The 27,839-nt window shown below is 42.2% G+C and overlaps 1 protein-coding gene across 1 annotated transcript in view; it reads left to right on the top strand.

The window, feature by feature from the left end:
• The window catches only part of AFF2 (AF4/FMR2 family member 2), an 877,713-nt gene that overhangs the window by 795,161 nt on the left and 54,713 nt on the right, over positions 1 to 27,839 (top strand). Inside the window, exons 10-12 of the mRNA XM_033945510.1 lie at positions 6,483 to 6,645; positions 13,900 to 14,898; positions 20,153 to 20,277. Of these exons, the coding sequence (XP_033801401.1) occupies positions 6,483 to 6,645; positions 13,900 to 14,898; positions 20,153 to 20,277 (1,287 nt within the window). The remainder of the gene's footprint in view (positions 1 to 6,482; positions 6,646 to 13,899; positions 14,899 to 20,152; positions 20,278 to 27,839) is intronic.

Raw genomic sequence — 27,839 nt, 5'->3', positions numbered from 1 at the left:
CTGGAAATACACTGGGGACTGGTCTAAGGCACTAATTGACCCCGGCACTTAAGGCCCCTCCCTAGGGAGAGCAGCCCCCCTCCCCTCATAGAATTCCTATGAGCATCAGAGCTAATACCGCTGCTTCATAAAAGGGTGAGGAGATAAAACAGTAAAGAAGAATTAAAGCCAGATCAACAGATTATATAAGTTTCAAGACTGTGACATCAGCTTTACAGGAGGGTTATACTTCCTAAGTATTTTCACTGAAAGATAAAATATAGTGAGCATTGTACATTTTTCATGCTGAGAGAAGTCCTATTCCTCTGTATTTCAATCTAATACAGTTCAAGAATGTCTCAGACAGAACGAAATAAAGAAACTCCTTTCAGCCTTGTCATCCTCAACTACCTGTTCAATAAACTCTGTGTTCTATCGTTCCGAAGGAAGTGAAAACGACTTCTCTTATATTCCACAGGGGAAAAAAAGAAGAATTATAATTCAGCAATTCATGTCAAACGTATGAAAATGTTAGATGATCAAACAAATAGGAAAACGAGGGTAGTAGCAAAAAAAAAAAAAAAAAATCTCGCTAGGAGACGGTGGGGCTAGTTTGATTAGAACATTTGATCAAATGAGGTATTAAGGCGAAGAACTGATTGTCTGTGGCGTTAACGGTGAATAATATCAAACACTTTTGTCAGCTTCACAAATGTAAAAATCAGTTACCAGAGAGCCTCTGAACAAATCCATTCTGCACGCAAAGCTTTATGCCCGAGGCTTTGAAAAACCTTACAATTATTAACATTTTGGAAAAGATTAGAGCGGCAACCGGGATCTGACATGGCAAGAATTAAAAACCAAAAACAACGTGAAGCTTTTCGATTTTTAAGAAGCCATCTTTTTATATATATATATATAAAATCTTTATTCGTTTTAAAACTTACAATAAGTGTGACAGTGAGTTAAAACATTTTAACATTAAATAGAACACTTAATAATCAGCAATAATCCAAATCATATAACTTATCTCCCTCCCTCCCCACCCTTCCATAGCAAATATAAAACATATGTATCATATGATAAAATTTTCACCCTGTCATTCTTATATTGTTAAATAATAAACTAAAAATTACACCCCCCTTCCCCCAGTATTGAACTTGTAAATTTAGTACAATATTTTGTTAACGGCTCCCATACATCTTGAAACTTCCTTAAATACCCCTTCTGTGTAGATATTGCTCTTTCCATTTTATATATATAGCATAATGAGTTCCACCAAAAATTATAGTTCAGTCTTAAGAAGCCATCTTGATAAAAGACACACTAGAAAACTATTAAAAACCTTAAAAAAAATGAGTTAGTGTAAAACATTTCCTTGGGTGAAGAGGCTAAGTGAAATGTGATAGTCTCTTAGGGACTCTAAACGCAGTTAGCAAATTGCAAAAGGCTACTGGGCAATTGTGTTAAGGGGTTTTGAAGTAGTTTGCTGTTTCTGTGCCTTTACAGCGTGGTGTTGACTTTTTCTGTCAGTGGGTGTGGAAGCATTAGCCAGCTAGCTCCAGTGGCGTAGTAAGGGGCATGCGGGGAACGGGTCCGCCTCGGGTGCAGTCTTTCTAAGGGCGCTGACACCCTTCCTGCTTCCCGCCACCCTTCCCTTCCCCCCGTATTTTTTAATCTTTGGTGCGAGTAGTCACGAAGTTGCTGCTCGCGTCGGCTTTGGCGCTGTCTGACGTCACTTCCGGGACCCATGACTAGGAAATGACATCAGAGAGAGTGCCGAAGCTGACACGTAAATGCTCGCATCGAAGATAAAAAGGTACGGGGAAGGTGCGTGCGCGCATGTGGCGGGGGGGGAGCGGGGAAGAGGGCAGGAGAAGGTCGCCACCGCCCTGGCGCCGCTCACCCCCCACTGACTAGCTTATTATGGGGTCGTTTTACTAAGGCGTGCTGGCCGATTTAGCTAACGCGTCCATTATATTCTATGGATGCGTTAGCATTTAGCGCACGCTAATATTTAGCACGTGATAATATTTAGCACGCGTTAAATCGGCTAGCACGCCTTAGTAAAAGAGGAGGTATATTTATAGCATGCTACCTGGCTAATACAGAGTTAACCCAGAACCACTTATAATATAGTTGCCAGCTGCATCCAGATTCACCCAACAGAGTTGATCCTGTCTAGGGTTTACCCCATTGCTTATAGGGACTTCTAGTTTTGATATCCCAAAAGCAGGATTACAAGGATCAGCCCTGCCATGTGAATTTGAATCCAGTTCCTACCTCCTAAATAGAAGGTGGTAAGTGTTAACCAGGAGACGGTACCATGTATTAATCTTAATGTTAACGCGTGACCTGCAATCATAAATAGTGGAATTCCACTTCTTCCTGCAGTATTAGTTTTGGGCTTCCAGCATGTTAAAATCCCATGTTATAATGCACTAGCTGATGCCCCGGCGTTGCACGGGTATTTAATTATAGCAATAACACTGTAAATGGATTTAAATAAAGATACTTTATAGTGGTGAATGAAATAATTTTGTTACAGCTTTATAAAAAGTAAAATATTCAAAGTATAATGTGAAATATTTGACAAAATGAATACAATTCAACTAACACAAAAATTGATTATAAACAACATTTTTAGTTTCACCTCCAGGAGCAAGAACATATACATTATTCGGTGAACCCACCCTTCCCACGTGTGCAGGTGGGCCGCGAGACCCCCAGAACATATCACCCCAGGTAGTGAGGGATCTGCATACCAAGTTTCGTTCAAATCGGTCCCACAGCTTCTTACATTTTTTCCAATTACTTGAATGGGTGAAATCTGATTTTCTGTTTGTAGCTCCGCCCACGTGTGCAGGTGGGCCGCGAGACCCCCAGAACATATCACCCCAGGTAGTGAGGGATCTGCATACCAAATTTCGTTCAAATCGGTCCCACAGCTTCTTACATTTTTTCCATTGACTTGAATGGGTGAAATCTGATTTTCTGTTTGTAGCTTCGCCCATGTGTGCAGGTGGGTCGCGAGACCCCCAGAACATATCACCCCTGGTAGTGAGGGATCTGCATACCAATTTTCGTTCAAATCGGTCCCACAGCTTTTTACATTTTTTCCATTGACTTGAATGGGTGAAATCTGATTTTCTGTTTGTAGCTCCGCCCACGTGTGCATGTGGGCCGCGAGACCCCCAGAACATATCACCCCCGGTAGTGAGGGATCTGCATACCAATTTTCGTTCAAACCGGTCCCACAGCGTTTTACATTTTTTCCATTGACATGAATGGGTGAAATCCGATTTTATGTTTGTAGCTCCACCCACGTGTGCAGGTGGGCCGCGAGACCCTCAGAACATATCACCCCAGGTAGTGAGGGATCTGCATACCAAGTTTCGTTCAAATCGGTCAAGCCGTTTTTGAATTACTGTGAGAATGGCAGCTTTTTATATTTTTTCCATTGACATGAATGGGTGAAATATGATTTTCTGTTTGTAGCTCCGCCCACGTGTGCAGGTGGGACGCGAGACCCCCAGAACATATCACCACAGGTAGTGAAGGATCTGCATACCAAGTTTCGTTCAAATCGGTCAAGCCGTTTTTGAATTACTGTGAGAATGGCAGCTTTTTACATTTTTTCCATTGAAATGAATGGGTGAAATCTGATTTTCTGTTTGTAGCTCCGGCCACGTGTGCAGGAGGGCCGCGAGACCCCCAGAACATATCACCCCAGGTAGTGAGGGATCTGCATACCAAGTTTCCTTCAAATCGGTCAAGCCGTTTTTGAATTACTGTGAGAATGGCAGCTTTTTACATTTTTTCCATTGACATGAATGGGTGAAATCTGATTTTCTGTTTGTAGCTCAGCCCACGTGTGCAGGTGGGCCGCGAGACCCCCAGAACATATCATCCCAGGTAGTGAGGGATCTGCATACCAAGTTTCGTTCAAATCGGTCAAGCCGTTTTTGAATTACTGTGAGAATGGCAGCTTTTTACATTTTTTCCATTGACATGAATGGGTGAAATATGATTTTCTGTTTGTAGCTCCGCCCATGTGTGCAGGTGGGACGCGAGACCCCCAGAACATATCACCCCAGGTAGTGAGGGATCTGCATACCAAGTTTCGTTCAAATCGGTCAAGCCGTTTTTGAATTACTGTGAGAATGGCAGCTTTTTACATTTTTTCCATTGACATGAATGGGTGAAATCTGATTTTCTGTTTGTAGCTCCGCCCACGTGTGCAAGTGGGCCGTGAGACCCCCAGAACATATCACCTCAGGTAGTGAGGGATCTGCATACCAAGTTTCGTTCAAATCGGTCAAGCCGTTTTTGAATTACTGTGAGAATGGCAGCTTTTTACATTTTTTCCATTGACATGAATGGGTGAAATCTGATTTTATGTTTGTAGCTCCGCCCACGTGTGCAGGTGGGCTGCGAGACCCCCAGAACATATCATCCCAGGTAGTGAGGGATCTGCATACCAAGTTTCGTTCAAATCGGTCAAGCCGTTTTTGAATTACTGTGAGAATGGCAGCTTTTTACATTTTTTCCATTGACATGAATGGGTGAAATATGATTTTCTGTTTGTAGCTCCGCCCACGTGTGCAGGTGGGACGCGAGACCCCCAGAACATATCACCCCAGGTAGTGAGGGATCTGCATACCAAGTTTCGTTCAAATCGGTCAAGTCGTTTTTGAATTACTGTGAAATGGCAGCTTTTTACATTGTTTCCATTGACATGAATGGGTGAAATCTGATTTTCTGTTTGTAGCTCCGCCCACGTGTGCAGGTGGGCCGCGAGACCCCCAGAACATATCATCCCAGGTAGTGAGGGATCTGCATACCAAGTTTCGTTCAAATCGGTCAAGCCGTTTTTGCGTGATCGCGGCACATACACACATACACACACACATACACACATACATACCTCCGATTTTATATATATATAGATTAAGCTCAAAACATAACATCTTCTTGAGTGACTAATGTATGCACCAGGGTATGCCTGGCTGAGCCTCCGTGTGTGCGGATCACCGGACTGGATGGACCCCAGGTCTGATCCGGTGCAGGCATTTCTTATGTTCTTATGTTCTTTTTTTGTAGAAGGCCCCTTAGCTGGTGTGGAGCTCTGACCTTGTAAATGCAATAACATAACCGCTCACCCTGGTGCAAACTCTGTGACTACGTTTTACCTGAAGAATTTGCACCAGAGATCAGAGCAGAATTATGTGGGTCTGCTTTGATTACCGGTGCAAACCCCTTAGGTAAAACTACCCACTGAGTAGTGTTACCTTTGGGGTTTTCACCGGTAATCAAAGCAGAACTCTGTGGGCACATTTTACCTGTAGGATTTGTGCCAGCGATAAAAGCAGAACTCTGTGAGTAGTTTTGCTTGGATATTTTCCCCCTGGTAAACACATTTTCTTTTATAGTAGATAGATTTTCCTGCCTTTCCTGATCTCAGCCCACCTATGGGAATGCTTGTAAGCAATGTGGGTGACATTATGAGAGTTTGAGCATACGATTTTCAAAAAGTTCCTTACATTGGGCAAAACTGTTTTCTACAACCAGAAATGTTCTTGAACTCTATGGTCCATGTTAAAGCGTTTTGCAAAAAATAAAAAAATTAAAAGCCAGCAATATGTTTGATGTTGTATAATACAAATGAGGCGTGTTTAATTTGTTTCTACCACACCTGAAGAACTTACCTTCCCCACATGGAGACGTTTAAATACCTATGTAATATAAATGGGCATGAGTCGAGTCTCTTTCATTTGAATGGAAACCCTGCAATGAGAGGGAATAGGATAAAGTTAAGAGGTGATAGGCTCCTGAGTAATCTGAAGAAATACATTTTTATAGAAAGGGTGATAGATGCGTGGAACAGTCTCCTGGAAGAGGTGCTGGAAACAGAGACTGTCTGAATTCAAGAGGGCCTGGGATAGGCACGTGGGATCTCTCAGAGAGAGAGAAAGAGATAATGGTTACTGCGGATGGGCAGACTAGATGGGCCATTTGGCCTTTATCTGCCGTTATGTTTCTATGTTTCTTCCAGCCTTATGTAGGTTTAATAATTATCTGTCCTCCAGCAGCAAAAGAGGTGAAGTCAGTAGGACTAGTAGACCCCCATGACTGCAAAATACATGCCTGGAAGCAGAGTTGGGTATGTTCAAAGGAGAAGGACTTGCACGTATGTGCAGGGAAAGATACAGCAGGGACTACTGGTGCAATTGTTTCATTTTGAAATGCATTGAAAACTCCCCAGAAAAGCTGCAAGTCAGTTTGCTTGCAGAATATTATAATAAAACCTGTTTTCTATCAAGGCTTTAATGTCCCATAAGGGAGAAAAATTCAGCACAAAAACTCACAAACAATATCAGCTAAAAAAAAATACTGTCGGCTAGGTCTAGCATATCGGCCGGCAATTGTACCCTTAAATAATACAGGAATGAAAGCAAAAGAGACATTATATAGAAAAATGAGCTTTTATTATTTTTTTACAGTGGTCTTCCTTTACAATCAGCGCACAGTACTGGGCCAGTGCATTCCAGTGGAGGCTCAGGGAGCTCCAGTGAATCCGAGAGCAGCTCCGAGTCTGATTCCGACAGCGAAAGCAGCTCTAGCGATGCGGAGTGCAATGAAGAATCACATATTGCTACACCAGAGGTAAAGAGAGAAATCCATCCCATCCCCCACCCTTCACTTTTCCCACATTGTTGGAAATGCCATTGTCCCTTTTGTCAAAACAGGAATGTGAAGGGTAATTCTAGAAGGAGGCGCCTGTGGTTTGGCAGAGTGTGCACGCATAATGCGACAAAAGTGCAATAGTGTACAAATTCAAAGGGAGCGTATGCATGGGTGGAGACTGGTTCTCCCGCATCCAGCTAAAGCTAGATAGGAATCAGACTAGAAATAGTGCATTCTACTTCATGGTCTCTGTACTCTAGATTAGAGAGTTGCGCGGGGACAGAAATCCCACCCGTCCCCACCCTTCACCGCCAAAATCACACCCATCCCCACCCGTACCCGTGACGAATCCTACCCGTCTCCACCCGTCCCCGGAGGAATCCCTCCGTCCCCACCTGTCCCCGTGAGGAATCCCCTCCATCCCCGCCCGTCCCTATAAACTTCAGAAATAGTTATTTCATTTAATTATGCTACTGAATTAAAGGCTCTGGTAGAAACCCGTTTACAAATAAGCAAAAAGACTTTATTAATTTGGAAATATTAATTGGGAAGAATACATACTTTGTAAACGAGTTTCTACCAAAGCCTCTAATGTAAATATAAAATATAAATACTCAGCTGATGAGAACCCCCAAGCTGTCAGCTGAGGACTTCCTTTGCAGTTGGCCGGGGGTCCCTTTTGCCAAGCTTGGCAGGCAGCAGTAGCGTCTCTGAGTCACAGATGCTGGCACCTCAGTGGCTCATGGATGTTGCTTAAGCCCTCCCTCCGACGTCAGCGCTGACATTGTGGAAGACTTCCGTTTGGCTGTGTGCTGCGGTAGGGCAGGTAGGGAAAAGAAGACGAGCCTCGCGGCTCGAGTGCATCGAACCCCGCAGGATCCCCGTGACCCTAGGGGGGTCCCCACGGGATCCCCATGACCCGAAGGGGGAACCTGCGGGATCCCTGCGGGTCCCGCCAGATTCCCGTCATCCCCGTTCCCATGCAGCTCTCTACTCTAGATCTCTCTTCCAAACTATCTCAGGCTTGAAAAGGTCTGAATCTCTCCCCTCCCCTCCTCTCTCACTCTCTCCCCGCCTACCTATTCTCCACCCCTCTCTCTCTCCTCCCCCCTCGCCATCCTCTCCCCTCCCCCCTCTCCATCCTCTCCCCTCTCCCCTCTCTCCTCTCTTTAAAGTTGCCTTGAGCCTTTATAGGTATGAGCAATGCATAAATAGAAGATTAGATTAGATTAGATTGAGTGTCACTTCCAGCATTGGCACCTCTGCCCCCATACAAACCTCATCTCGTTTTCCCAGGAGCTTGGTGCCATGTCTGGAGGCCTCCGAGCATGCACGGACGTTGACGTGATGACATCGTGTGCATGCGCACATGCGTGTGATGTCATCGCATCTACGTTCGCGCATACTTGGAGAACCTCTGGACACGTCCCCGAGCTCAGGAAAAATTTGATGTTTGTGTGGGGCTGGGCTGGGGGCAGAGTGGGGTGGGATTGTGGGTGTGCCGCAGAAAAATATTTGCTCCATTACTATGCCGGAGGGAAAAAAGTTTGCGGAACAGTGCACTAACACATGCTTACTACAGGGTAAGGACCTCAGTTACAAAGTTGTACAGCAAATGCTCCAATGCCTATTTAATCCTTATGGATGTTAGAGCATTTATCATGTCGGCCCGTGCAGTCGAGATTCTTTAAAGAGGGGAGCAAATGCCCTGCTTTAGCGGGCGCTCAGATGTCCCACGGTAGTTTTGTGTTCTGCGTGCATTATGCATGGGCTACAAAATAGACAATATTTTTAGCACTGGGAGCCAGGGGAATCCACTTTGATCAAAATTTTTATCATTTGATATTCACATTAGCACTCTTGTCAAAAAATGTTATTTTCTGTTATGGAAGCTTTAAACAATTAGGCCATATTTTGACCTTTGCTTCTGTAGGCTATTGGTACAGTCACTTATTCTAAGCACTTTAGATTACTGTAACATCCTTTATTTGTCTATCTGTAAGAAAAGCATCAAGAGGTTGCAGGTTATTCAAAATACCGCTGTTCGTTTGATATTCAGTCTGAAAAAAATCGACCATGTGACAAAATATTACCAAAACTTGAACTGGCTGCCAACTGAGGCGAGAATATTGTTTTAAGTTGTATATGTTTTAAGTCTTTACATGGTCTTTTGCCTAGTTATTTTCTTGACCACATGGAATTTGTTCATAGAAAACGCCCTACACGGGGTTCGCGGATATTTGACTGTCCATCTATTAAGGGATGTGTTTACAAACGATTCTTTGGCAGAATTCTATTTTATCAGGCCGATATATGGGATAAACATCTTGGTAATTTTATATTAAGTTCCAACACCTATCCAAGATGCCTTTGGATAATTACTGTCCTTTTAAGGGCATACTTTAATACTCTATATTTTAATAATTTAATATTCTATCTTTTCAAAGTTTTAATAATCTAATATTTTAAAATTTTGAAAGTTTAAAATTTTTAAAAATTTCAAAAACTTAAAATATAAAGTAAATTGTTAATCTTTTACCCCAGCCTATCGTACTTTCCTTTCATGTTGAACCTTTTCTATAAAAATTGTAGTTCTTTCCCACTTCCCTATTGTTGGCAGTTGGTCCGTACGTCGTGTGCTTTTATTAATCGGATTGTCTTCCAGTTCCCCTTGTTTTATTTGTTTTTATAAAGTTATATGTTTTTATGTAATTCTACATTGTAAACCGCTTAGATATTTGATTAAGCGGTCTAAAAAATCTTTTAATAAACTTGAAACTTGATCTGGCAATTAGAAAATTGTTAAATTGGTAAATTTTTTAACTAACGGATTGTAATTCCCTGTAAGTGTCCAGTATCTTTACTCTGAAAACCGCACGGAACTGAGAGGTAGCTGTGATATACAAGCATATTGTTATGTTATATCTAGGACAGAGAGTAGGCATGCCCAATGATAATCTGTTAATGCAGCTCCATCACTGTTCGCTAATTAGAGTATGGTTAGTGCAGCAGCCCTTCCTGCTTAGAAAATAGATGTGAGTAAGGACTTACTCACGAATAGCTACATGCTAATGGGGAAATTAGCATCCAGCTATTAATAGACAAAATGGAAAATGGGGCATCGTCACAGATTTCACAAACTACAGAATACAGCTGTACATTTAATTTTCAGTCTGAGGCCAGAGTGTTATTTAAATTTTGGTGGCATTTTTTAAAGTTTTTAAATGGTCTGGCATCCAACTATCTTCCTAACCAATTTCAATTTGCCAATCCAGGTCACTTTTTTTGTCTTTCCTCCTGTGAAGAGTTGTTCACACAAGAGATATATAGAACGATTGGTTTCTTATCAAGCTGCCCGCTAGAAATCTGATGTTCATCCGTTACTATTAACTTCAGTCTCTTATTTGCATTTTAGAAAATTGTTAAAAACCTTACATGTACATTAAGAGCTCCTTTTACAAAGGTGCAGTAGGGCCTTAACGCGCGGAATAGCGCGCGCTAAATTGCTGCTAATCTGGAGCGTGCGCTAAAAATGCTAGCGCACCTTTGTAAAAGGAGCCCTAAGTATATGGGAGAATGATGCTTGTTATTCACTGAATATATTCAGTTCGTTTATTATTAACTGCATTGAACTGTAAGTTATTACAGTATATAAATGAATATGTTAGGTTATGTTATAATAATAATAATAACTTTATTTTTGTATACCGCAGTACCAGAATAGTTCAGAGCGGTTTACATGACAAGAGACTGTACATCTACAGCGAAATTTACAAATAAGTCAATCAATCAATATAACTTAGCAAGTCGGGAGCAGGCAAGAAGGAGATAGAGAGGTTATAAACAAGTCAATCGGCGTGGCTTAGGAAGTCGGGTGCAGGTAGGTAGGAGGTGCAGGTAGGGAGGAGACAGGTAGGTGGGAGGTACAGGAAGGTGGGAGGTACAAGGCATAGTTAAAAGTAGAGTTACAAGGAGGGCGGGAGTCAGAGATATTTGTCAAAGAGATAAGTTTTGATTGACTTTGACAAATATCTCTAACTCCCGCCCTCCTTGTAACTCTACTGACACATATAACAATTGATAGATTCAGATCTACAAATCCACCTTCCAAAAATACTATACTGATCCTCAGATGCACCACTCCACGTTCAAATTTTATCACCACGTTAAGCTTGATGTGCAAAATCTTCCCTGGATCAATCTTATTTAATTATTTCTTTTGAATTATGCCATTTTTAAATGTTAAATATTTTTAAATATATTAAAGTATTTGTGTATTTGTGGTCAGCATAGGGACTTCTTGTGCCGACATGTTTCGCGTTAGAAACGCTTTTTCAAGGCTACTATAAATTATTCAAAATATTTAAAAATATTTAACATTTAAAAATGGCATAATTCAAAAGAAATAATTAAATAAGATTGATCCAGGGAAGATTTTGCACATCAAGCTTAACGTGGTGATAGAGTTTGAACGTGGAGTGGTGCATCTGAGGATCAGTATAGTATTTTTGGAAGGTGGATTTGTAGATCTGAATCTATCAATTGTTATATGTATTGGAATTGAATACTATATGAATACTGAGTGCCTCTTATTGAATAAATAATGCTGAAGCATTAAACAAAAAATGTCTGATCAAGTGGTCAAAAATCTATTATTACATAACAGTGAATCCCACTTACCAGTTGAAGGGTCATTCAATATTTATCAAAGTTTAAAGGGAAAAAAGCCTCAGAGCTAGGAGCAATACGCACAGTAAACCACTTTAGCGTATTTCAATCATTTTTGCGCTCCTCGACCCAGTCATCGGCAAAAACCCTTAAATAGCATTAACCTTTTTTCTCTAATTTTCACTTTTTTATTTTATTTTGTTTTTTCGTTATAGAAACTACTTACTGTGCGTATTGCTTCTAGCTCTGAGGCTTTTCTCCCTTTAAACTATGATAAATATTGAATGACCCTTCAACTGGTAAGTGGGATTCACTGTTCTGTGATAATAAATAATGTTGGTCACATTTTCACGCAGCTTAATAAAAGGGTCCCTCAGTACATTAAAAAGATTGTCTTTCCTTCTCTTGAAGTTATTGTGGAAAGTACTACACTAGGGGTGACTTTCGCTCTTGAGTTTGATAGAGATTTAAGGCTCCTTTTACAAAGGTGCGCTAGCGTTTTTAGCGCGCGCACCGGATTAGCGCGTGCTAGCCGAAAAACTACCGCCTGCTCAAGAGGAGGCGGTAGCGGCTAGCGCGCGCTATTCCGCACATTAAGGCCCTAACGCACTTTTGTAAAAGGAGCCCTTAATTCTTTAAACTTATTTCAGACATATAAATGCTCAATTTATGGGCTCAATGATACGCATTTTTCCAGATGTCTCACAAGTATCGCAATGGAGAAGAAGGGATTTTTCTGGTTTATAGGCTGAGAGTCCTTTCTCTGGGTGCTACATTTATATTGATATTTCTGGCAAAATGTTGTGTTACTTATGGTGATAAAAATTTATTTTTTTTTTCAGACCAAACAATTGTTAGAATTTATTGTGGCTAGAGAAGGTGGAGAGGTCATAATTGGTCCTATTCCCACTCCGAAAGAATAATGCGAACTGGCTGCTGGCTATGAGGTTCATAATTGAAACGGAAATACAGTACTCCCCCGATATTCGCAGGGGGTTCCATTCCAGGAACCCCCCCATGAATCTTGAAAAACTGCGAATACGGTTTTTCATAGGGGAGACTGGAGAGGGCAGTGGGAGATATAGGAGAGCAGCCGGAGCGCTAGCGAGTGAAGGAAATCGCTCGCTGTATGCTCCGATCACCTCTTCCTGTACTAAAGTTGGACCTTACCAATCAGGAGCTGTGTGTCAAAGCAGCTCCTGATTGGTGAGGTCCAACTCTAGTGGCTGCAACTTACCTAGACGTTCTTCATATGGGACATCCTTGAGTCTTGAGACCATCCTGGTGGCCATCCGTTGAACTGATTCTATTCTCAGCACATCCTTCTGATAATGTGGCCTCCAAAATTGCACACAGTATTCCAGATGTGGTCTCACCTGTACAGCGGCATTACCACTTTGGGCTTTCGGCTGACAGAACTTCTCCGGATGCAACCCAGCATTTGTCTAGCCTTGTCTTCATATCTTCACTAATGATTACTATAAGTTATGTGCAAAGAGGGTTACACTCAGGTGTGTCCAACTGTCATAGATCTGGCATAACTGGCTGCACCTTCATTTAGGAATGCAAGTGAGGATTTATCCTTGTATTCTATAAAGGTATCAGAGTGCCCAGGTTCTGCTAGAGTAGTGTATTGCATACTGTGTGCCTCCTGGGATTTCAGGTGTGCCATGGTACACTGGGGAAGAGGAGAGGAGCCAGTGCAGGCTGACTGTCCACAGGACGTGCCTCTCGCGAAGAGAGGCACATCCTGTAAGCAATCTCCCGACGCCAGCACCTCTTCTCTCTGCCGGCCCTTCTCTCCAGCGCAGGTCCTTTTCTCAGTGCAAGGCCCATTTGAAGGGACTTTGCGCATACGCTGATGGCGCGCTGATGTCACTCATGCACGTGACATCATAACGCCGATGCCAGCACACTTCCGGGTGTCTCGAGCCAGGGACACTAGGTTTAGTGTGCCCCGGCTCGAAAAAGTTTGCGAGTCATTGTGCTAGAGAATAAGTAGAGTTGGTGCCATGTTTTAACTTTGCCACCAGACTCCTTTTTTCCAGTGATTACTTTTTCTTATTAATGTCTCTTATAAAGGCTATTTTTAGGGGGGCCATAAAATTACCAAGGGCAAATTGTCTTAAATAAATATGTATTTTAGCAGTCTGGGAAAGGGTATTTTATTTGTACAATTCTCATCCAAGTCAAAGTGAAGGTACTATTATAAAGAAAGCCAATAAGGTATCCATTAAGGCCCCTCCCCCTCATTTTACAAAACCGTGATAGTGTTTTTTGGCGCAGGCCAGTTCAGTGAATGCTCTGTGCTATGAGTGTTGGGAGCAGCGCAGAGCATTCAGTGTGCCAACCTGCGCTAAAAAAACGCTATCGTGGTTTTGTAAAAGGGGGGATAAATGCCTTAATTAACCAATTTTAATGCATAGCCTGGTAATAAAATGTTGGAAATTGCAGTAATCACTGTTAATCTAAAATTTAAAAAAAGATATAATTGAGATGTGAGACTTTTTGGCATAGAAAGAGTTTTTTTTTCTTACTGAATACTGCTTTTCTTTTAATTTGCAGCCTGAACCACCTTCATCGAACAAATGGCAGCTCGATAAATGGCTAAACAAAGTTAACTCCCATAATAAGACCATTATTAGCAACCAACAGGAGGCTCATCCGGAGAGCACATCTGAATGCCTGAACAATCAACAGCCTGAGGGCCAGGTCAAAGGCAAAAGCAATAGCAGCGTACTCCAGGCAGACTCCAAAGAAAGGGGGCTACTCAGTCCTATCAGGGAAAAAGCCAAACCACGAGTGGCCCAGAAAGCTCCTGAGGTGAAAAGCTCCAAACAAAAGTCTCCTTCTCATAATGAGCCAACCGCAAGATCGACTGGGAAAAAGCAACCTAAAAAGGTGGAGAGGACTTCCAGTGCCGAAGATTACACCTGGCCTAAGCCAAACACCAGCAGCAGCACGCCCAAAGAAAAGGAGCCACAGGAGCAACCGAAAGCTCGGACAAAGGCAACAGCGGGAAAGACAGCACCTAGGAAAGAACCAAGGACTAGTTTAGGGCCTGTTCCTGAAAAGAAGAAGCTCAGAGGCCCCAACAAAATTGTTCCAAAATCCCGAGAATTTGTTGAAACAGACTCTTCAACTTCAGACTCGAATACAGACCCAGAAGAGACTTTGCAGGTTAAGATTTTGCCTCCCTGCGGTGGGCCTGTCAATTCGATCAAAACAAAGGACTCCAACAGCAACATCCTGAGTGTAGGGAGCTTAACCAGCAACGGCAGTTGTGTATCTATAGACCAGGCCGGCAACGAGTTAGAAGAGCAGCTCTTTTCACCCTTTCCTATCGTTCAAAACGAACTCCTGTCTCCGTTACGAGAATACGAAGATATTAAATCATTATGGGTGAAAATAGACCTCAGTTTACTCTCCAGAATACCTGGACAAGATACATTTGAGGCTGTTCCAGCAAAAGCAGATTTCAAAGAGACCAATGCTAAACATCGACGCCAATCTCCCACACCAGCTGTGGAAAAAACCTCCACAAAATCTAAAAGAAAGCACAAGGTGAGCTATCGCTTCTGTTGTCAAGGTCGTGACTGCCGAGATTGGCTTGTCTCGGGTTTGGTTACACCGTGGGCTCCTTTTACACAGGTGCGTTAGGGCCTTAGCGCGCGGAATAGCGCGCGTGCTAGCCGCTACCGCCTCCTGTTAAGCGGGCGGTAATTTTTCAGCCTGGCGCTCTAAAAACGCTAGCGCACCTTAGTAAAAGGAGCCCCATAGGTTACATTAGAAGGCAGATTTTTTTTTTTTTTTTTTATTTACCGAAACAGGCTACACTAGAAATTGTTTATGCTGTTATATTATGTAAACAGATTCGATTTAGGGAGAGATTGAGCTAGTGACATATTGTTACAAATTGCTTAACAAGCGTTTTCTTCATGAAACCGCCTGAAATGTAATACAAATCTTAACTTAAGGAAATGTGCTCTGTCATGCATTTAATGTTATTTATGGTAAGCCAAGGGGGATTTTAACTTCTAAAATATGACACCATGTATGCTAAAATATGGGTTATGTGAAACTGCTGAATTCCTGAAGGGGGCTGTTTTTCAGGCACTGTCCTCGTATTCTCTGTTGCTCATTGAAACAGGCAAGCCTTCTCCATCATAGTATAAATCATTCTGAGTATGATTAAAACATCAGTTAAATTGTCCTCTTACTATCAAGACTACGTTGCAGTGCTAATCTGAGCTCTATAAAGAGTCAAATAAATCATTATTGGAAGAAGTTGTAACCTCTTTTAATTTTCTTATCTAAAGAGAAACTGCGTTGAGACAATGGCATGACTTTGCGATGGCACCCTTCCAAATCAAAGTAAACCTCGTTCTTTGCTCTGCGGAGGCTGAAAAAAATGATGCTTCAAGAAAAGAAAGAGGTGTTTGGTAGAGAATGACACGGTGACAAAATTCATCACCGTTCCCGTCCCCACAGATAACCGCGGGAAATAATCCCATGTCATTTTTTAGTGTCTATTTGAACCTCGGTCCTTCTACACCAGCATTCTTCAAAGCAAAGCTCGAGGGTCAGTGGTTGTGCCCAATTATACTCTGATTCTTATGTGAGCCAAGGATAATGAAGCCATTATGACATCACTGATGTGATTGGTTCTTAGGCACTGGTGGAATGAGGCATTATGACATCACAAGATCTGCTCTGGATACCAGAGACTGTCATTCTGTAGTGTCTGTTTCAACCTCGGTCCTTCTACGCCAGCATTCTTCAAAGCAAAGCTTGAGGGTCAGTGGTTGTGGCCATTCATACTCTGATTCTTCCCTCTCTCCTTAAAGAATGACATGAAGATGGTTTCCCGTGGTTATCCGCAGGGACGGGAACGGTGATGAATTTTGTCACCGTGTCGTTCTCTAGTGTTTGGTCACTTAAGTAGGGCCGGGGTTGCTTGAGAGTTTGCCCATGCTGGTAATCTCAGCAAAGCTCCTTTCTGCATTTTCTTATTTATAGGATAAACGTTGATAGTAGATACCTAATAGGTTTGGGCTGTTGTTTGAAGCGACAGGAAACAAAAACATAATCTTTTGTATTTTGTCTTTTGCCAATGATAGTTCATGCTCTTTAGAAAGAGGACACACTCTTTCCTAATGGTGGAACCATAATGTACCCAATGCATAATGTACTTGTGCAAACTTAAGCACACAAGTGCGTCTTATTGGGGGAAAAGAGAGTGCCTCTGTTAGAAATAGAGGGCTCCGTCCTCGTCTGCACAAGCCTCGAACACTTTAAAATCCTAGGTGTTCGGGGCTTGTGTGGTTGGGGCGGAGCTTGCAGGAATGGGACAGGGATAATGACGGAAGTCGCGGGGACGGGGAAGTTGAGTTCCTGCAGGGATGGGGAGGGATTTGTTCCCGTGTCATTCTGTAGTCACAGATTTCACTGATCAGTATTGTTTGATAAAACCCTGTGACATCTGAAGTACACTGTTCGGGGAGGGTTGGGAAGGGGAATATACTGAGGTTTTGGTTTGTACAGTCAGAAAATGAAACTGAGACTTTGTATTTTATTTTGTAAGTTTAGTGTGCTTTTGAATAAAACCAGATTTAACATAATTCAATGTCCTGAAACAAGAAGAATTAAAACAAAATTTCTAAACCTCAAAAAAAAAAAAAGAAATAGTGAAAACTCTGGAATTCATTGCCAGACAATGTGGCAAAAGCAGTTAGTTTAGCAGGATTTAAAAAAAGGTTTGGTTAATTTCCTTAAAAAAGTCCATAAACCATTATTAAGATAGAGTTGGGAAAATCCATTGCTTATTTCTAGGATAAGCAACTTAAGATCTGTTTTACTCTTTTGGGACTTTGCCAGGTACTTGTGATCTGGATTGGCCACTATTGGAAACAGGATACTGGGCCTGATGGACCTTCGGTCTGTCCCAGTATGGCAGCACTTATGTTTTTTTGTGAGCCAATAGGACAATCAAGCCATTGTGACATCACTAATGAGGTTGGCTCTTAGGCATTAGTAGAATGAGGCATTATGACATCACAATCTCAGCTCTGGAATGTTGTTACTCTTTGGGTTTCTGCCAGGTACTTGGGACCCGGGTTTGCCACTGTTGGAAACAGGATACTGGGCTTAATGGACCTTAAGTGTGTCCCAGTATGACAGCTCTTATGTTCTTGTGACATAATGCACATTAGTTCCAAAGAGTGTGTACTGTTAGCGGCAGCAGACAAAATAGCCAAATGAAAATAAATAAAATGATTAATTCTTGTAACTGACACCGGAAATGACATAAAATCAATATTTTCTAACTGCCCAACTCTAGTTCATAGCAGACAACAAGTTGTAAGAAATAAAACAGAGGAGGAGTGATGAACTTAAGAAAGAGACACCTTGCGATGCCTGGACATGCCATCTGCTTATGTTTGCGCCAAGATATAAAAAAATTACTGCCAAAGAAGAGTTTCAGTGTGCTTTCATAGCATTTCTTTTCTATTGGACATTCTGTTTAGCATCAAGTAACAAAACAGCTGGAATCAGTCAAAGTAGTAAAAAAATAAAACCGGAAACGTAAGCATGTATCACCCTGGGTAACTGCACTTCTCAACTAAATTGTAAAATGTTGCGACATATCAATGGGGAGGCAACGAGGCAAAGTGAAAACGTGAAAAGAAGAGCTGGGGCGAAGGGGAGTCAGTAAAGATGGGCATTCGCCAGATAATGACACTGAAAATTTGGATGTGGCCCCAGCGAGCAGAAAGTGTTTTCACTTATCTTTTAATGTGCAGAATCACTAGCCTGCCCCGACGGGGCTAGGATTTATCTGCCCCAAAAGAGGAAGGACGCTCGAGAGGAGCTCCTTTAGAACCCTTGACAAAGCCTTCATACGGCGAAACGGGTCCCATCGGGGCAGGCTAGTGATTCTGCACATTAAAAGATCAGTGAAAATACTTTCTGTTGTGATGTTTCTTTTAAAATGGTTTACAGAACTAGGGAACAGCAGTAAGGGCTCCTTTTACAAAGGTGCGCTAGCGTTTTTAACGGGCGCACCGGATTAGAGCGCGCTAGCCAAAAATCTACCGCCTGTTCAAAAGGAGGCGGTAGCAACTAGCGCATGCGGCAATTTAGCGCGTTCTATTTCACGTGTTAAGACCCAAGCGGGCCTTTGTAAAAGGAGCCCTAAGTGTTAAGCTATACATCAAGGAGGAGGTGATAATAAGGGCCATAGATTGACATCACCACCAGTGAAGCTTTGAAAATTACACATTCAGTGTTTAATCAAGCAGGGTTCTGGAGACCCTTTAGTCCTCTTTCCTATACTGGATCCTCTGAAGTGGAGTGGTTTGCCATTGTGGATGTTTCGCCATCTTCCGTGTCCCGCTAGTGAGCCCCAGTGAGCAGCCCTTATCCACGTAGAAACTGCTCCTACCCCAGAAAAGTCTGGACTTTTGCCGTTGGGATTATTTAAAATATGCTGAGGCAACAGAGCTGCTTCACGAAACTGGACTTTTGCCAGACTTATTTGATTTTGTTTTTCCCCAGTTTATGAATTACTTTAAATTTTATTCCATTGTTTTTACCCCTATTCTTTTTATTTTATTAACTGAATTCTATTGTTTAACGGTTCCTCCCTTCTATTCCTTTTTACATATTCCTTTACATATCATTTACATAGATGGTGCTCCTATCTGTAAGAACATAAGAAGTTGCCTCCACTGGGTCAGACCAGAGGTCCATCGCGCCCAGCGGTCCGCTCCCGCGGCGGCCCATCAGGTCTATGACCTGTGAAGTGGTTCCTGACCATTTCTATAACCTACCTCTACTTCTATCGGTACCCCTCAATCCCCTTATCCTTTAGGAACCTATCCAAAACTTCCTTGAACCCCTATAAAGTTAGGAATTTCTATGAAATATTCTACATGCTTCTCTCCTCTCCACTCCTTCCTGCCCTCCATAGTCCTCCCTACCCTCTTCTAACTCCTTCCTCTGTAATGTCGCCTAGAACTTGTATAGGTATGTGCGACGCACAAATGGAAGAAATAAAATAAATAAATAAAATAAAAGTTCCACTGAATATCAGGGCTTCGATTATAAGCCATCCAGAGACAGAATGTGACTGTAGGCACCAGTGGTGTAGAAAGGTGGAGCTGGGGGGTGGGGGCGGACCGCCCCAGGCACTGTCTTTCTAAGGGGGCAGCACCCTCCTCCTCTCCACCTCCCCCCCCACCCGCTCCTCTCCTTGCCGCGCACGTCCCTTGTCTTCCCCCTTACCTTTTTTACTTCCCCAGTGCGAAGTTGCTGCCCACGTTGGCATCGTTGCTCTCTCTACACATCGACGGGAGCAACGCAGAGCATTCAGCGCACAGACCTACGTTAAAAACCACTTTCACGATTTTGTAAAAGGGGGGGGTAAGTTTAAGAACTAAGATATTGTGACACACTACAAGAATTGATATTGTAGTAAGAGACAAGTGTGGTCAAGAGTGGGAGCCGGGTTTATTGCTTTAATGCTAACATTAGTGCATGACTTGGAAAAGAAATAATTGAAAATAACCCTATTTTCCCACTGCAGTAAAAATGTTCTTGGTGCAGGAAAGTCCTACGATAGGATGCGCTAAGTCCATTTTTTTACTGCAGCTATATAAAGGGACCCCGAAATTAGGAATTGAGATAGATAGCGGAACGTTGGTGAGCCAATAGCTAAATAGAATGAATTTATTTACACCAAAATATCTCACTTTTCTTTTTTCTATTTGCATAATTGTAGTTCTAATGCTGAATTCTTCTCTGTTTCTTATTCAAGCAAGCTGAAATATCTGATGTACCTGGTGAGAACAAGAAACAGCGTCTGGAAGACATCTCCACCCCATGCCTGCTGCCACCTTGCATTTCTCCAATACCTAACCACCGATTAACCAGCACAAAAGAGTACGTTCTTGCTTATTAGTTATGGACCAAATATGCTAAATTCAGTATTTTCCATAGGATTGATGCCAACGCATGTACCTCTGCTTTTACAAAACCGTGATAATGGTTTTTAGCGCAGGCAGGCGTGCTAAATTCTCTATGCTGCTCCGGATACTCAGAGAGTTCCTATGAGCGTCGAGAGCAACGCAGAGCATGCAGCGTGCCGGCCTGCGCTAAAAACCACTATCACGATTTTATAAAAGGGGGAGGTAGTTAAGGTTATAAACTATGCAAAGGGACTTATTTATTTTATTTAAAATTTTTCCATACCGCTTAATAACTAAACGGTTCACATGAGTTAGAACAAACATAATAATTATGATAAACTAAAATCTTAAAACCAACAGGGGAGAACTAACTTTTCTTTTCCAAAGAACTGTTAAGTCATAAGAATGCGGTGACAAACTATTGGGTTTTTAGCTGTTTCTTGAATTGAAACCGATCAATACATTATCGCAACTGACCCACCAAAGCATTCCACATCTTAACACCAGCTATGCAGAATGTCATTGCTCTGGTGTCTACATGCATTAAACATTTTCCCCATACATCCGGGATACAGCGGTAGCCTAAGGGAGTCCCTGATTGGCTCAGATGCCTAAGACCCCTGCCCAAGGGGAGGGGCTTGAGGCATCTGAGCCAATCAGGGCCTTAGGCCACTCCGTAGGCATCAGATGTTGCACCAGGGAGGGGCCTAAGGCCTGCATTGCAGGTGGAGGATCAGGAGGGACTGACTGAGCAGCTCTCTTGCTCCTGACTGAAGGTGCCAGGGAGAAGGGAGGCTGAGGGAAGAGGGAGGCCGATGGAGGGTGGCCTCCGCTGGCAGGAGGGAGTGGGCATCCCTCCTGCCACTTTTTTTGGTTCGGGGAGGGAGAGGACACTTTGTTGGGGGGGGACACTTTGTCGTGGGTCGTTTGGGACGGCTTTCGTGAGACTTTTTTTATTTTTTTTTTATTAGGCAGATATTTTGCATGTGTAATACATGCAACAGCTTCCTCCACAATGACAACGCTGAAATCATCAGGCCGATATGAAACTGGAAATGTACATAAGGTTCTCTCAAGGGGGCAATCTGTCCAAAAATGCCAGCACTGAGTGAGCTTAACAGAGAGATAATTTTATGTACATTTCCACTTTCATATTGGCCTGATGTTTTCAGCATTAGACCCCCTGATGAAGGCCATCATATAGGCCGAAACCCAGACCGTGAAGGGTCTTCCTCCATTTCTATTCCTCGATTCTACTTACTCCACTGTTGCACTGCCTTCCAGCTGGTACAGCACATTGGGTTCTGCTGTGCCTGTTCATTACCATTGTTGAATATAGCACCACAAATCTAGTACATGTTGCCAGTATTACTGTATTAACTTATATCAGGAGGAATAATTGACTTAACTCTGTGATGAAAATCGATAATTATTTAAATAATCACAGCTTTTGTAAACAATAAATCTTAAATAATAATCTAATTAAAGATGTGAAGTGCTCAGACCTTATAACCTGTGTTTTTAGTGTTATCACCAAAACGAGGTTAACAAGGGGACCATCATAGCCTTCACAGTCCCCAAACCACCTGTAATTTGTAAAGGAAGGAAGATGTACTTATCTTTGCCAGGTGGTCAATGGTAATGTTAATCCTCGTTCATACCAACATGAACCGTGTGATGTGACGTTAAAACTTTTCTCTCTTTATGCTGTTCAGCCTATGGTCCCAGTCCCCCCTTTATGCTGTTCAGCCTATGGTTTCTTTATGCTGTTCAGCCTATGGTTTCTTTATGCTGTTCAGCCTATGGTTTCTTTATGCTGTTCAGCCTATGGTTTCTTTATGCTGTTCAGCCTATGGGGGGACTGGGACCATAGGCTGAACAGCATAAAGAGAGAAAAGTTTTAACGTCACATCACACGGTTCATGTTGGTATGAACGAGGATTAACATTACCATTGACCACCTGGCAAAGATAAGTACATCTTCCTTCCTTTACAAATTACAGGTGGTTTGGGGACTGTGAAGGCTATGATGGTCCCCTTGTTAACCTCGTTTTGGTGATAACACTAAAAACACAGGTTATAAGGTCTGAGCACTTCACATCTTTAATTAGATTATTATTTAAGATTTATTGTTTACAAAAGCTGTGATTATTTAAATAATTAGCCAGTATTACTGTAACATTCACCGGGACATATCTTGGAATTATTCACTGCGCTTACGCACTATTATTATATCAGAACAGACTGTCGTCAGTTTACCAGCTGGATTGATGTTTATTGATTATTTTGATTTTATTGACTGACTTTCGTATCAAAATTAACTTGGTTGCTCCAGTCCATCAATTCTACTTTTTTTTTTTGCTTTTTTGGTTTTGTGGTTTCTCCTTCTTTTCAAGCGGAGTTTTGAGGAGTTTTTTGGTTGTTGTTATGTACAACAAGAATAAGTCAGACATAGACACTTATGGCAATAAAAATATTCAAATAACAGAGTGTGGCATAGTATGCTACTTCCGTTGTCAGAATAACACATTAAAACATCTTAATTCCTGGCATGTGGTGTAAGTGGAAAGGGGAACCTACGAAGGGATAAGATAGAACACCAGGAGGTAAGTAGAAATAAGGGTGGCTAACTTGCAGAAAAATTGCACATGAAGTCAGAAATGGTACATGAAATGAAAATGATCTCAATAGCCCCAGGTACGTTGGATAGATTGTGAGCCCAATGGGACAGATAGGGAAAATCCTTGAGTACCTGATTGTAAAAAAACCCTTAAATAACCTTGATAGGCGGTATATAAAATCCTAATAAACTTGAAACTTGAAAAATAGGAGTGGAAAAGCAAGTCCTGCTACGGTACGTGCGGTCAGTGTTAGGCCTTGTATGTATTACTGTTATTAGTTCATTGCTTCTTCCATTAAAGGCTTCCTGGAGTAGAGATAGTGTTGCATTATCAGGGGTGTCAAAGTCCCTCCTCGAGGGCCGCAATCCAGTCGGGTTTTCAGGATTTCCTCAATGAATATACACTGAAAGCAGTGCATGCAAATAGATCTCATGCATATTCATTGGGGAAATCCTGAAAACCCGACTGGATGGCGGCCCTCGAGGACAGACTTCGACACCTGTGCATTAGATGAAGCCTTTCTAAGAGTGTGTTCCAGAGTTTGGGGGAATACTCTAGCAAAAGCTCATCGGCAGGTGTCACATCACATGATTTCCTTTGGAAGGGAAGGGATTGGGACTTGTATACCACCTTTTTTTGTAGTTATACATAAGAACATAACGATTGCCGCTGCAGGGTCAGACCAGTGGTCCATCGTGCCCAGCAGTCCGCTCACGCGGCGGCCCTTAGGTCAAAGACCAGTGCCCTATTTAAGTCTAGCCTTACCTGCGTATGTTCTGGTCCAGCAGGAACTCATCTAACCTTTTCTTGAATTCCTGAAGGGTGTTTCCCCTATAACAGCCTCTGGAAGAGTGTTCCAGATTTCTACCACTCTCTGGCTGAAAAAGAACTTCCTATCCCCTTTTAACTGTAGCGAGTGCCCTCTCATTCTCTCTACCTTGGAGAGGGTGAACAATCTCTCTCTCTACTAAGTCAACATAAGATTTGCAATACTGGGACAGACCGAAGCCTAGTATCCTGTTTCCAACAGTGTCTCAACTCAGGTCCCAAGTACCTAGCTAGATCCCAAACATTTTCCCTATCTGTCCTGGTGAGCTCACAATCGGAGCAGTGCCATCCCAGAGACCAAACAGGCCCCTTCTTTGCCCAGGTCTAGGGCCTTTTGATAAGCAAAGCAGGACTTGGGGGCAAGGGAACATGGTCAGAATATAGGTGCTGTCCTTTGGGCACATATACACATTGGCACTAGACTTCCGGGTACCCAAAGAGAAGGTGTCCAAAAGGTCCCTCCACACCCACTGAGATCTGAGCCAGGGAACATCCAGGCCAGTAGGGGCACAGTGCCACAGCCCGGACGGTCCCCAGAGCACAAGAAAGGGCATAGTTGCTCCAGGAAGTACCTATGCAGAGGATGTGGTTATGTTTATTCTTTGGGAAGTAACTCCTTATTTATCTTGGAGGTGCATAGATGGGGATTCTGTTTTTCAAGTATTCTGGCATATTTTCTTTAAGAGCACTGAAGGTCAGACATAGAGTTTTAAATATAGCCCTATATTATATTGGTAGCCAGTAAAGTTTTTGCTGAAATAGTGTGATGTGGTCACATCGTTTATAATCTTCATCTCTCTTGCTGAAGCATTCAGAATCAATTGGAGTTGGTACAAACCCTTTGTTGACGGACTCGTGTAGAGTGCATTACAGTAATCCAGTCTTGATATTATCATGGGTTGACCCAGAGTGACAAGACTGGAAGACAGCATAGTTGTCACGGATGATAGAGGCAGCTCTGGAAGATGTGAGGGATCATCGTAATTGCTGAATCTAGCTGTACCCCATGGTTCCTGACCTGTGATTTTTGATATCAGATGTGTGATCACTTGTGTTAGGGACCTAAAAGAGCTCAGTTTTACTTGGGTTCTAGCAAAGTTTGCTTTTTATACAGCACATTTTTGAATTGCTGTTAAACAGTTTATTCAGGGTTGCTGGTAAATCTTGTCCAATGGGTATGAGTAGAATAGATGCAGAACTGAATATCTGTTGACTGAATTAAGTTGGCTAGTAATTTCAGGCACTGTAGATATTAAACAAAATGTTTTCTCCCATTCTCTGCCTATAGAAAAATCCTTCGGGCAATTCTTGTTTGGCTATTTTAGATTGTGTCCTATAAATGTTTGTCTATACTTCAACTATAAGTCCATATAGGAACTAATCTGTTTCACTGGTGCCATAGCTCAATCTACAGTTAAAGTACTGTGATAGATAAAATTATCATCCACTGAAATGCTACACTTGCTGTACAGAACCACTAATCATATGCAGAGTAAAATTAGGTTGGAAGATACTGAATTTTAACACCATGTCTATAGATACTAGACTACTATAAAAGAGTTGTTGATTTGAGAATGGCATCTATAGCCCAAATAATATATTCTCCAAACATACGGTTTAACCATTTTGTATGAATTTCCTCTTTGGGAATAATGAAATATTCATGAGTTCATTTCATTATACTTCACATAAATATAATCTTTGCTCTAGAAAATGTACAGTAAATGAAAGTCATCAGAGAATGTCAAACAATATATATATTGTGTAGCTACTGCAATGGTGACAGTACAATCGCAAATTTGTAAGCTAACATAGTAAATGATGGCAGATAAAGACCCAAATGATCCATCCAGTCTGCCCAACCATACATGCTCCTTAAATTAATTATTTAGTGTAAATGGTCCTTTTTCTTAGATATTTTTGGGCTAGAAACCCAGAGGCCTGCCCGGTAGTGTGCTTAGGTTCTATCTACTGGAGTCTCCAGCCCATCTTAACCATCCCAGCTATCGAAGCCCTCTCAACTGAATGTCCATATACGGACAAAATGTTGGGTTTTGAAAAGCCGTCCGGACCCCCCGGACATGTCTTCAAAAGGAGGACATATCCGGACGTCCGGTAACCCTAACCCAAATTATTCTGGGAGGAGTGGTTTGAGGGCAGTCAGACTGTTGTGTGGGGAGGAGAAACCAATGAGTGTAAGAGATAACTTGGGAGGGGGAAACCAAGGACAAAGGTTTGCCTAGGTTGCCAAATATCCTTGCATCAACTCTCCCTAAAAATTGCAAACTTGACAAAGTAGTGAGGTCTTCAGAGGATCCTTAAAGAATATGCATAAGATATATTTGTACACAATTGAGGCAGTCCATCAGATGTACTGTTTCTTATGCATATTCATTAGAGTAGTGGCATAGCTACAGGTGGACTGGGTGGGCGCAGGCCCACCCATTCTTGGCTCAGGCCTACTCAGCAGCAGTTTCTCACTCCCCTCTCTCCCTCGACTCTGCTGGCCCAGGATCTGCCCCTCCCTGGTATACCTCAGTGCCATCCCTGGCAACTCATTTTTATTGCCTGTACAGCCCTGCAGGCTTTCCCTCCATCGTGTCCCATCAGGGAGGAAACAGGAAATGATGTCAACGAGGGTGGGATACAATTAAGGGAAAGCCTGCAGGTCTACACAAGCAGTGAAAATAAGTTGCTGGGAACGCTGCTGAGGTACACTGGGGAGGGACAGGGGTTAGACAGAGGGGCAGCTAGCATTCTACAACAGAGGGTGGAAGGAGGACCCACCCAGTTTAATGCTGGGCCCATCCAAAATACAAGGTCTGACTATGCCACTGCTATAGGGATATATTGAAACCCTTACAAGTTTGTGGCCCTACAGATTTGCAATTTGATAGCCTTGCCTTAACCAATCTGGATTTCAGGATATCCAGAATGGATATGCATGAGATATTAATGGCAATGCATGCAAATGTACAACCTGCATATTCATTTTGGATATCCTGAAAGCCAGATTTGGTAGGGGATACTCATGGAGCAGGTTAATTTTCTCTGCTCTGAATTGTTGGGTAGGGAGGGTAGTTGGTTGCCTCATGTAAACTAATAGTGATTGTTTTTTAAAATGTCATTACATGGTCCAGTCTATATTCAAAATATGAAATACCCTATACAAACAGCCATTGATTATGTGCTGCACAGAATCTAAAGTGTAATCCTGTGTGACGGGAAAGTCATTTAAACGCCTGATTCTTTAGGAAGGAATCTATTTAAGGTACAAAGAGTGCAAAAGGCAGGCAATTTGCCTCCACATTCATGAAATAAGCCTATGTAATTTCTAAGGATTTGATTTCCTTAGGGAAATGAAATTTAACAAAGAAAATTGACAGGAAAAATATTTGTGGAGTTTTATGTCTGAGTGCTATATTTAAGAATCAGGCACTGGTTCTGGAGTGCATTTTGATTGCACAATGTCCCTTTTGCAAGCTGGAAGAAATTAAACCTCTCGGACACAGATGCATACTGTCAGAATTATGCAAACCACCAAGTGAAATTTCATATAGATATAAATATAAACATATAGATATATTGCTCTGATCTGACATCTGGCCCTTAAATAATAAGCCTGCTAAATAATTATCAGATGTGCTTTCCATATACATCAGTCTATGCAGCTGTGTGGTGGGTCAGTGAATCTTTGTATTTTGCAGTAGTTACAGACTGTGGTATAGACATATTCTTGTGATTTTCAATTAGGCCAAACTTTATCTAAAGGGGATGGAACTCCTCTCGTATGAGAAAAGACTAAAATGGTTAGGGCTCTTCAGCTTGGAAAAGAGACGGCTGAGGGGAGATATGATTGAAGTCTACAAAATCCTGAGTGGAGTAGAATGGGTACAAGTGGATCGATTTTTCGCTCCATCAAAAATTACAAAGACTAGGGGGACACTCGAAGAAGTTACAGGGAAATACTTTTAAAACCAATAGGAGGAAATTTTTTTTCACTCAGAGAATAGTTAAGCTCTGGAACGCGTTGCCAGAGGTTGTGGTAAGAGCGGATAACGTAGCTGGTTTTAAGAAAGGTTTGGAC

Source organism: Geotrypetes seraphini, chromosome 5, assembly GCF_902459505.1.
Source record: "Geotrypetes seraphini chromosome 5, aGeoSer1.1, whole genome shotgun sequence".
NCBI lineage: Eukaryota > Metazoa > Chordata > Amphibia > Gymnophiona > Dermophiidae > Geotrypetes > Geotrypetes seraphini.
Note: the sequence above shows the minus strand (reverse complement) of the source record. Positions and strands in the feature narration are given on the sequence as shown.